Source organism: Sabethes cyaneus, chromosome 1, assembly GCF_943734655.1.
Source record: "Sabethes cyaneus chromosome 1, idSabCyanKW18_F2, whole genome shotgun sequence".
Taxonomy (NCBI): domain Eukaryota; kingdom Metazoa; phylum Arthropoda; class Insecta; order Diptera; family Culicidae; genus Sabethes; species Sabethes cyaneus.
In genome coordinates, this window is record NC_071353.1 from 92505727 (window position 1) to 92518417 (window position 12691).

Sequence of the window (12691 nt, forward strand, 5' to 3'; positions counted from 1 at the left end):
GCATTAAATAATTATCACAGTAGTCTAAGTAGTCATAAAAGGGGCAATATGAAATGGTTCACATTCTGAACTGATTTTAACCACTCAAGGAGAAATAACCATCGAACTGTCAAATTTTAACCAAAAAGTTAAAAATTTCGCGAAATGGTTCACAGCTTAAGAAGGTGGATTTTCCGTAATACAGATTCATATATATGTAATCATTCAGACAAACATATTTGACTATGTTTGTTGCTCAAATCAAAACCGTGTTGCTCAATTAACTCTATTTTCTTGAGCAGTTTGATGGAGCCCAATAGATTCAATTGTGTATATATTCACAACTCCGTTTACTCTCATAAAACTGCCCATATATGAGAGTGAATGAAGAATGGTCAGAAATCTCTGTTTCTTGAATCTTTTAACAAATTCCTATCACATGTTTGAATGTAGAATACGCATAAACGGGTCTTTTAGCAATGACGATTTCTGAATGAATATGAATGATTTTCTGAATATGAATCTAGACTTGTATTATTAAAACTTGAGTAAATATGGAAAATCAATTCAGCCAAAAAGGGGAAAAATATGTATGTAGTATCGTAAACTGAATACAAATTTGTAATCTTTTAAACGTAGACTCTGACCCAGAGAAATTGGTAGAATTATTACTACGATCTTGACAGACGTGAAACCCGGACGTTTTTCGATAACCTTCACCAGTACATAATATGTACTATATTATCCTAATAATGCCTATTGACAGTGCAAAAATGACCCTTATAGTAAAATGCACTGGTTAGCTGCGTCAGGGATGGCTATAAAATTCAATAAGCGTATCGCACATTCAACAGCGATTAGCAAAAATAAATACAGTGTGGGTTATACTGCCGGCCAATTTAATAGATTATCCATACTGGCCGCAGTGATAACTCCATACAGGAAAAAAGGGGTTCCGAGAAAGATCTGACACTCAGCTAGATTGAAAAAATTTAAAATTTATGCTACCTTTATCCACTTAATAAATGGAGATGCGATAATTTCCGGGGCACTTAAGTCCTCGTCCGGCGAGCTAGCCCGTTTGCTGCCACGTGCTGTCAAAAAGACTAACGCTCTCAAAGCTCCACGAATATAACCTGCAAAAAAGCACAAATTTAAATGAAAATAGGTTAGCGGCCATTTTGCTACGTTCAATATTTATATAACAGAAGACGGACTTTCTTCTGCAGGCGGCAAACTTCCTCCGAAGCGTGTGGAACAAAAAAGCATCAGCTAGAATGTTTTGCGAATGAAATAATAGCGATTGCTTGTGACATCACTGTTGAGTTTTGCTCCGGCACCGGTCATTTAGGTATTTTATGGGTATAGGACTATCCCGACGCGTTCTGTTTGCTACAGACGACTCTCGTTCACAAATATCACTCACCTTTTAACTTCTCCATCGTTTCCCCATCCACAACTGTCTTTAATTGATCCATTTTCTGAAAGTAAAAATAAAAAAATTAATTGATATAAATTAATGTTAAAAATTCTCTTACCTTCTCACAAAAAAAATCCAACAAAAAATATTCACAAGAGCAATGACAGACGTCCGTACCGAACTTTTGACAACGACAAACTGTGAAACTGATGATTTTAGGTTCAGGTTTCAAAGAAAAAGAAAAGAGAGCGAAATATCTTTTTCTATCACGCAAACGTTAGCAATAGAAAAGGGAGAGCACCTCCAAAAGAAGCGAAGCAGAATAGGAATTTGTTAAAGAGCGCAAGAGATCGAAACAGTTTTGCAGATTTTTACCCGAAATACGGGTATTTCTATAAGTTTGCAAGAGATGGTTTAGTGCCGTCAACGCGAATCGCTCTTCTGACCCTTCCCTTCTGACCAACGCAAATGCATACGAAAAAAATTTTTCCTCCAGTTTTAGGTAGAATCATTACAAGAAACTACCTATTTTCGAGTAAAAGCAACTAATTGAACAGAGAAAGAGAGCAATACGCGATATTGTGTTCTGTCCTTGTTTTGTCTGTATAATTGCATGCATCCAAATTAATCCAAATGTTTTCGTCCAATTTTGGGTAAAACGAGTTATCGTGAAAAAACTACCAAATTTTAGGCAACTTCAAAATTATTTTCAATAAAATTTACCTACTTTTATTTAAAATTGTAACTACTTTTTGTAAGCAACAACTATTCATGCTTCAGTAAAAGCCTGTTTTGAGCAGTTAGTAATAAAATATACATATTCATAAATGATTTGAAGTTATCCGTTATTGAATCAAGATGCAAAAGATAAATCTTTATATATAGTTGCATTCAATGCACAAATAAGAAAACATTATTCATTTTTAGTTTTTAACAAATAATGAAAAGTACCTATTTTTGAGTGATGCAAACATAGTTTTAACAAAATATACAATTTCAATATTTTAAGCAATTATCGGTTAGTTTGACTCAAATCATTCTACTCAAAAATAAGTGAAGCGTTTTTATTTGAGAAATGAGTAATTTTTACTAAATCTAATAACTTGAAACTACTCAAAATCACTGTTCACATAGGCGAACTTAAAAAAGGGTAGTTTTTGTACTCATAATTAGGTAAATCCATTTAAGCGTGTAGGTTTAGTTGTGCGCCTAACAGTTGCGCGCAGCTCTGTTCTGGTTGCTCGCAGTCAAAGTATCTCTTTTACACTCACACGAAATCTCGTAAGAAACTGTCAACGCAAGAGTGATGAGAAAAGCAACAATATTTCTCTCTCGCTCATCAGCTGAATGCTAGGGTAGCTTGCTTCGTGTTTGCCCGTTCAAACATGGACAAATTTTTTACAAACGCAAACAGCATTTAAATTTTATCATTTTCGGTTAACGTAAGACACACGTGCTTACACGTGCTTACACTGTCAATAATACATGATGTACCTTTGCGCACAACTATATAAAGCTGAAAAACGAAATATTTTCTCGGGAAGCACAATACTGACGTATTTTTGTTGTGTACGTGAATTCCACGAATTGGATCGATTATTATGGCTTGGCATACGTGATCGTGTGATATTGCGCCAAAACGTGAAGTTTTTCGCATATAGTGTCTTTAGGAACATTTCTTGGTATAACAAGCCCCTTCTTGTGAGAGAAATCTTTGGGTGATTAATTCCCTTAAAAGTGAGATACGAAATTTATTTTCCCGTATATTCGAGATACAGGAATATTACTTTTGGCAAAGTTGTAGTAAATATCAATGCAAACAACTTTGTCAAAGACACTATACTTGTATCTTTTCATGGAAATTATCTATGAAGCGTTATTCGTGGACAAACCCTTTAAAACAGTTTTCAAACCCTGACTTATTCTGGTCAACTTTTACGTGTTCATAGTGTTCTAAAAAGTTGTTTATCTTGCTAAAATAAACGTTTTTGTAGAACATTATTATAAGTGATTTTCTGCAGTTTCGGAGATTTTGAGCATTTTTGATAAAAAATAGTACTACTTTGAGCTTAAATATTTCCCAAGGTGGCAAATGGTGGCAGACCAAACAACTCCTACTTAAAAGTACAACAAAAAACCTTTAAAATCAAGTATCAATTGACTGTATCTGTTTGTATCCTCAAAAGTTATAGTTGTTTTAAAAATCCTCAGTCATGTTTATCGAACAATTAAAATGTACTTCGGATGCAATAAACGCCATTTTGTTTATGTTGACAATCTCTTTCTAACAAGTTGAGTTCCCAGCCATTTTTTCGCCTATTTTCGAGTCGAAAATGAATGTAGACTGAAAATTATTTGACGCAATTAATAACAGAAAAACTTCACAATAACTAACTTAAGTCTATTTTGTTCAATACCTTCGATCGGAGTCTTTTCAAAAGATCCCACTCATAATGGGCTGGTACCAAATGGCCGAAACACAAATGGTCGAATCACGAATGGCCGTAATCTAAATGGCCGAATTTCAACAACAGTCACAGAAGACCGAATTTTCTCGGAATGACTTTTTAGTCTATTTAATTAGAAAACACGAATTGACAAGCAGTTAACAATTAACTTTACTCAAACAAAAAATAAAATAAGCAACACATCTTTTTGTTGTACTTTTAAGTACGAGTTGTTTGATCTGCCACCATTTGCCACCTTGGGAAATATTTAAGCTCAAAGTAGTACTATTTTTCATCAAAAATGCTCAATATCTCCGAAACTTCAGAAAATCACGTATAATAATGTTCTACAAAAACATTGATTTTAGCAAGATAAACAACTTTCTAGAACACTATAAACACGTAAAAGTTGACCAGAATAACTCAGGGTTTAAAAACTGTTTTGAAGGGTCTGTCCATGAATAACTCTTCATAGACAATTTCCATGAAAAGATACAAGTATGGTGTCTTTGACAAAGCTATTTGTATTGATATTTACTACAACTTTGCAGAAAGTAATATTCCTGTATCTCGAATATACGAGAAAATAAATTTCGTATCTCACTTTTAAGGGAATTAATCACCCAAAGATTTCTCTCACAAGAAGGGGCTTATTATACAAAGAAATGTTCCTAAAGACACTGTATGCGAAAAACTTCACGTTTCGGCGCTATAGCAAACGATCACGTATTTCGCTGTTTGAACCACTGTGCCCCGTGAAGCTCGAAAAGTACAAAGTTTCGAAAAATATCCCGCATTTTGCACCTTACTGGACACCGCAGTCTAAAAGTGCGACTGGCACAAAAAGTGCGACAATGGGAATGCTGTGAGTGAGAAAGAGAAAGAGTGACAACTGCAATGTTGCTGTTTTGTTTCGTCATATACATTGGCATTAGAGAAAATAATCTGGATTAATCCAACTACAGCTGCAATGCACAATATTATTTTCGTAATCAAAACTTATCCAACGCATAATTACCTTTCAATATATTATAAATGATTAGTTTGAATACCTTCAAAATAGCAAGTTGATGCGATTTCTTGTTTGGGTTGGTTTATGCGGGACATTTTTTACAAACGTTATTTCCGAGTATTTTTGATCGCGAATTTTGAAACCCTGTTTAGGCTAAATAGTTTGCTAATATTATCTGTGTTCCATTCTAAGTTATGAATAAATATGTTATGTTCATCATCATTTTGAATTTAGGTCACCAGTTTCTATAGATGTAGAAAATTTTCACAAATAAACATTTTTGGTTTTTGGCACAATCTCACCCCCGTGGCACAATCTCACCCCGGATGGCGGTACGCAAAAATTTCTGTTTTATTTGTATGAGAGTCCTTATCCCCCTACCACATGGGTGAGGAATCTAAAACCATCCCCACATAATCAAAAACTATTGGCAAAACGGTGAGTATTATAAATGTACTATATGTCTAATAGTGATTGTTCGTCATATAGTTTCATATCATTTGCTACCATTCGAAGTCATGGTTGTTCAACCATTGAGGTACGATATTGTATATAGTCAGTACTAAATAAATAGTAAGAACGAAATACGGACTATGTTTCCTATTGTTACCATTTGTCGTATAGTATGCTAAATACAAAAACAGCCATTTCGTTTTACAATTTTCAAGTGAGATGTTGTGCGTCGTCAACTCCTCCGATAAACAATATTAAAAATGCAGGTAAAACATAATAAATATGATTTTATTTACTTCGTATCATATAGTTTTTCTTTTCTTATTATAGATAATTTCTAAACGACCCAGAGTACACATCGATACACAAAAATGTGTACACAAGAAGGGTTACTCTGGCCACGTATTCTTCTTCATGGCCTACAGCCGTCGGGGCCAGCCGTATCAGAAACTCGTCTCCACTTCACTCGGTCCTGAGCTACTCGTCGCCGACACTCATTGCGGGTCGCTTCAATCTTGTCGTCGAAACATCTTTCACGTTGGGACATTATTCGTGGTTGGTGAAGTGAACATATATTGCCGCAGTGTTGTTCGGCATCCTCACAATTTTTTTGTACAATTCATGAGAAAATAAATGAATCCTATTTCATTACAAAACAATTTTTCTATCATTAAATAGAATAAACCAACGATTTCCGGTACAATCATTTAACTATGCCAGAACCATTAGTGCAATGTTACATGCACCATTAGAGACCATATAATTATCATTGTCCCTGTCATTCAATGTGAGTCGTTTTTTTCCCGAAATACCATAATAATACTATACATGTAGCAGTTTTAGTACAATTTCTTCGACTGTATGTCCACCATACCAAGTATGGTATCGCGAAAAATTTGTTCGCGAAAATCAGCATTTTTGTATGGTAACTAAACCTAACGACTAGTTCGTACAATGGTTATTTCTCAGTTTACCATTTGGCACATAGTCAAAACCATTGCTGAGTATAGTCTGCATATGGTTATATGATTATACAGCAAATGGTTAGAAAACTATACGGAAAATCATTGGCGTATGGTATTTGACTATGCGGGTCTTTAAAAAAATTCCTGCCTCCAAAACACCCCACATGCCGAATTTGGTTCCATTTGCTTGATTACTTCTCAAGTTATGAGGAAATTTGTATTTCATTTGTATGGGAGCCCCCCCTCTTAGTGGGGGGATGGGTCTCTAACCATCATAAGAACCTTCCATAGCCCAAAAACTCCTATATGCGAATTTTCACGCCGATTGGTTCAGTAGTTTTCGAATCTATAAGGAACATACGGGCAGACAGACAGAAATCCATTTTTATAGGCATAGATTTGTATGGGAGCCCCCCTTCTTAGTGGGGGGAGGGATCTCTAACCATCATAAGAACCTTCCTTGGCACCAAAAACCCCTACATGCAAATTTTCACTCCGATCGGTTCAGTAGTTTTCGTTTCTATCAGGAACATAGGGCAGACAGAAATCCATTTTTATAGGCATAGATTTGTATGGGAGCCCCCGATTCTGTAAGGAACATAGGGACAGGCAGACAGAAATCCATTTTTATAGGTATAGATATGCAGCTAATATCGATAACAAACAATTTTTTATGTAGACTAATCTCAAGTTTTTAGTCTTGACCTTGAAATGCGGTCATACATATATATTAATATTTTTTTTTTTTTGAAACGATGGTTCTACAATTGATGAAGGGACGGTAGGGAAAGAAATGAAAATTTTTTTTTTTTTTTTTGGTGAATGTGGGGAAGAGCGGAAAGGAAGGGGGGGGGGTATTGGTAGCTATGCTTGACAAGTAGTCATTTTGACTCCTACCTTTTGTCCAATACTGGAAGGTGCATGAGTCGAACCAAGCTGTAATCTAAGATTACAACCGGATTCGAACCCACAACACCCGCCAGGGCATGTGATTCGCTGGTACTTGTACCTTTGAACCATAGAGGCGCTGGACAAAAGGAGACCGCAAAATCCACTTCTCAAGGATAGCGACGCGTTAGGTTGGGTTATCGACACATATTGTGCCGCTTCCTACATCAATTGCAGATTACCACCGAGCGAGAAGTTTTAAGTACCTTGCAAGTCGTAAGGGCCGGCATAGTGTCGTCGTCCTGAAAGTAAACAGTAGTTAGATTAAAACTTCTCGCTCGGTGGTAATCTGCAATTGATGTAGGAAGCGGCACAATATGTGTCGATAACCCAACCTAACGCGTCGCTATCCCAGAGAAGTGGATTTTGCGGTCTCCTTTTGTCCAGCGCCTCTATGGTTCAAAGGTACAAGTACCAGCGAATCACATGCCCTGGCGGGTGTTGTGGGTTCGAATCCGGTTGTAATCTTAGATTACAGCTTGGTTCGACTCATGCACCTTCCAGTATTGGACAAAAGGTAGGAGTCAAAATGACTACTTGTCAAGCATAGCTACCAATACCCCCCCCCTTCCTTTCCGCTCTTCCCCACATTCACCAAAAAAAAAAAAATTTTCATTTCTTTCCCTACCGTCCCTTTATCAATTGTAGAACCATCGTTTCAAAAAAAAAATTTTTATGTGTTGTGCTTTTGTTATTGCATTTAACTTGTAAAAAGTTGCATAAACAGCAATTCAGTTTCACAATACAATTTTTGCGTACTACTGGTACTTGAAATATAACGTTTAAGTACGTTATTTTTAGTGATCAAAATTAACGATATTTTCGATACAAGGGCGATGTTTTTCGAAACCTTTCGAACCTACACGATCCCGCGAACACAACGCATATTCGCAGTGAGTCAGGTAACACAGTAGATCCTAAAATTACTAAAAATAACGTACTTAAACGTTATATTTCAAGTGCCAGTAGTACGCAAGCCTGCATCCGCTCCTCTTCAAAAACTGTGCTGCGACGCTCGCGATTCCTGCAAGGATTATTTTTAATCTTGACACGTGCACTATGTCCGTTGGTCAAAGATTGTAGACACCACCCGCCTTTGCTATTATCTATGCATCATGAAGCTCGAAGTCCAATCATTAGTGCTAGTCCCAATAGTATATTTTATAACTTTAGTAAAGCCGACTACACCGGTATGAATGCCTTTCTCACATCTGTTCCTTGGAATGAATTAATCCGTGATCGTGACATCAACCTTGCTGCTTCCACTGTTTGCAATGTTTTACTATACGCAATTTATGAGTTTGTTCCAAAGCGAATTAGAAAACGGCCTGCTTACCCTGCCTGGTCAACTCGTTGCCTAAAACATCTAAAAAAGTTGAAAAAGAAGGCATTGAAAAAATTCAGCTTATTGAAAACTGCAACGTCGAAAGCCCTGTACCTTGAAGCCAATAGGAAGTACAAAATATTAAATAGGCGTCTTTTTCATATTCACCTAAATCGCTTGAAACGGACACTCAAATCTACACCAAAAGGATTCTGGCGTTATGTTAACGATCAACGAAAAGAGTCTGGTCTTCCTACATCCATGTATTATGGAGACATAGAGGCGTCGACAATAGAACAAATAGCATCGCTCTTTCGTGAACAATTCAGCAGTGTTTTCTTGGATGCTCCAGCCAGCCCACTTGTTATCACAGAAGCAGCTGCGAATGTGCCGTCCTTACCTGGCGTTGGTCCCCATTACTCGATCACAAGTGATATCGTTATAGCAGCAGCAAATCGTTTAAAATGTTCTTCGAATGCCGGCCCCGATGGAATTCCAGCCGTTATGCTAAAGAACTGCATCAATGCTGTGGTAGATCAAATAGAAAACGCTGTTTCCAGTTCCGAAGTACAGTTTATTATATCTCTGTTGTTGATGTCAAAGTACATAGTATATAAAGGTAGTGCATGAAATGTATCTATGGAAAACGGTCCCAGATAAGGCAAAGATGTATCACCACATCTCCCCTTTTCAAAAGATAAAATCAGAAAAGAACATTTAATACTCCATGACGCAATCATTGAAACGATTTGGCTTCCTAATACTCCTGCGAATCCTACCTGATTCTACGGCGACGGCGCTGGGTGGAGCTGATGAAACCGAAGGGGATGACACCTTACCGGGTGACTCAGCCGCGGCTGTTGCTCGTTCTTTGGGTTGTTCCGGGCTTTGGCGATGTCATGATGGTCCTCGACCGACGAAAATGCATTTGGATCCTCGTTGTTAACAGTTGAATTTGGATCTAAACCCAGCTTTTTCAGATGACTAGAATTTCTTTGATAAGCTCTTCCGTTATCATCTTGAACTACAACTCGAGATCCTTCTTTTGCAGTGACCGTCATAGTAGTTGGGTTGAAAGTCGGGGTAAGCTTATTTCCAGGCAACAAATTTTTTACCAACACCTTATATCCGATCACAATACTTGAAGGTTTCGCTTTACGACGATCGTCCTCTCTTTCTTTTCCCCTTTCCTTGGCCTGTTGATCACGATCAGTAAAATCATTACATGGCACCGCTGTACTAATGTCTTGCAGAGATGGTAATTTAGTTCTTATATTCCTTCCGTACATCAACTCAGTCTGTGTCTTGCCTGTAGTACTCTGCGGTGTCGAATAATATATGGATAAGTATGTAAGCAGATCTTGTTTCCAATCCTTTAGAGCTTGACTGATTTTCAGTTGTTTTATCAGAGACCGGTTCTGGCGTTCCACTAACCCATTCTCCTGGGGCCAGTACGGTGTTGTTCTGTTGAGTACGATTCCCCGGGTTCTGCAGTATTCTTCGAACTCTCTACTAACAAACTGACGTCCATTGTCCAGAGTAATGGTTCTGGGATAACCTAGCCGTACAAAGATATTTTCCAGACGAATAGCTGTTTCTGATGCAGTTATTTTCCTGAGAACTTCTACCTCTTTGTAGCGACTAAAATAATCAACAATTACAAGGAGGTAATCACCTGAAGGCAGCGGTCCGAGAAAGTCGATTGCTACATCGACCCATGGGGCATCCGGCAGTTTTCGACGTTGCATAGGTTCGGGAAGCTCTGGCTGACTTACTAATCGGCATCCTGTACAAGAATCGACGACACGCACTACTGCTTCATCCATGTCAGGCCACCAACAAGTCTGTCTAAGACGCTGCTGCATTTTGGTTCGCCCTGGATGGCCCTCGTGGGCCAGGTTCAACATTCTATCTCTCAGCGATTTCGGTACAACCAGTCTCGACCCTCTCACCACTATGTCTCCCACCTTTCCTAACTCATTGCGAAAAGCGTGATAGGGTTTGATCTGCTGTGAAGTGTAATTCCAAAAACCGCGGTTAAGAAACTCACGGAGCTCAGTCATTTCTGAATCTTTCCCGGATACCACTTCAAATTCATCAACATCAATTGCTGCTTGTTCCAATACGCTCCGAACGTAAACTTCAGAATCCGGATCAAATAGTTTTGATTCGGCATTCGACAGCCGCGAGAGACAGTCGGCAATGTTAGTCTTGCCCCTACGATATACAACATCATAACTGAACGATTGAAGGCGCTGCACCCAGCGTTCGATTCAAAGACACGGTTTTGACTGCGGAGAAAATATCGCTTCGAGAGGTTTATGATCAGTTTCTAATTCAAATCGTACACCGAAGAGATAAATTTGAAACCTTTCAACAGCCCATACGAGGCCAAAAGCCTCTTTTTCCGTTTGGGCGTATCGTTTTTCCGTATCCGTGAGGCTTTTGCTTCGTATGAGATAACCCGTGGAGTGCCTTCATGGAACTGTAGAAGGATTGCTCCCAATCCGACGGGGGAGGCGTCGGCAACCACTCTTGTTTTCAGTTTCGGATCAAAATGAGAAAGGTTTCTGACCTGACTGATGAGCTCAATGAGCTTCTCAAACGAATATTGTTCCGCTGTGCCCCATTTAAATGGTTCTTTAGCTTTCGTAAGTTCTCGTAATGGAAATGAGATGGTTGCCAAATCTGGGATAAAAGCTCCGAGGTAATTGACCAGCCCCAAGAAGCTTCGCACTTCTTCACTGGTAGTCGGGTTTCTGAAGTTTATAATCGCTTTAACTTTATCCTCAGATGGAAAAACACCTTGCTTACTAAAACGATGTCCCACGAAATCAATTTCGGACAGTTTCAGCGCGTTCAACTGGTTCAACAGAATACCATAATCACAAAACTTCGCTAGTACTTTCTGAAGACATCTGTCATGTTCCTCTTCAGTCTTTCCTACTACGATAGTATCGTCAATAAAATTTATTGTGTTAGGGCAGTCTGACAAAATCTGCTCGATAACTTTCTGGAACATTTCCGGTGCGCAAGATATCCCGAAAACCATTCTTTTGTATCTAAACAAGCCTGGCAATGAAAAAAAACAAGAATTGATAACTGATAACAGTATGTACCACAAGTTTCCGGTCAATACCCAAATGGTATTTGAACACAATTCAGGAGAGTAAACATGATTGGTGGGACTTGTGAGTTATGAATGTCGTTAACGGTTTACCCCAGACAAACAGACGAGACACTCGCGTAAATTCCATCGTCCAATCAAAAACCACTCATTTTTCAAAAAAACATGTTTCGCAACATGACCACACCGCGGCGCGCGAGTGTTGCTTCGAGATTTCAGTATAAAACCATACAAATGTAAAAACCCTACAGCATAAAACCGTGCAAATGCAAGCTATTCCGCGACATGCATAACAGAGGGTGGTAGTGTGCAAGCTAAATGTGTAGGACGATGGTTTTTAAAGGATTTTCTTCTATGTGTCATGTCAGTTCGTCAGTGGGTTTACTTTCATCGTCCAATTCTAACTGATAGAAAGCGTCCTTAATGTCCAATCGGGAAAAGTATACTGCACCATTCAACTTCCAACGGATGTCCTCAATCGTCGGAAGAGGATGTGTTTCTCGCAAGATCGCCCTGTTGACCTGCCTCATATCAATGCACAGCCTGATGTCACCATTGCCCTTGATGACAATGACCATTGGTGAAGCCCAACGACTTGGCTCTGACACTCTCTCAATAATGTCTTTAGCCAGAAGCTCCTTAAGTTTTTCGTCGACTTTCTCTAATGTTGCAAAGGGCAGTCTCCGCAATCGCTGAGCAACTGGTTGTACGGATCTATCGAACGGGATACGAATCTTAATTCCTCGAATTTTAGGAAACGGTCTAACAACTTCGACTCGATGAACCGTTTGCTGACGGCTCGGCAATCTAACGATCAAAACTCCAAGCTCCTCTGCTGTCTTTTTGCCCAGTAGTGGCTGTGGTCCTCCTTCAAGTACATAGAAACATGCCCGCGTTTTCAACTGTTTACATACATCATCAATGACAATCTCGGCATCGAATTTGTTGGTAACTACCAGATAATCTTTCTGTGCATAGGCTCGAAACTTCTTATCGCAGTGTCGGCTCTGCCTGGT

The 12691-nt window shown here is 38.6% G+C and overlaps 1 protein-coding gene across 1 annotated transcript; it reads right to left on the reverse strand.

Moving 5' to 3' along the window:
• Positions 1 to 978: 978 nt before the first annotated feature.
• LOC128745949 (uncharacterized protein K02A2.6-like) lies at positions 979 to 10374 on the reverse strand. The gene is made up of 3 exons (XM_053843007.1): positions 9388 to 10374; positions 1406 to 1460; positions 979 to 1115 (listed from the first exon to the last, which is right to left on the reverse strand). The coding sequence occupies exons 1-3, from the start codon at positions 10372 to 10374 to the stop codon at positions 979 to 981; spliced, it is 1179 nt and encodes a 392-aa protein (XP_053698982.1).
• Between the last annotated feature and the right edge of the window lie 2317 nt (positions 10375 to 12691).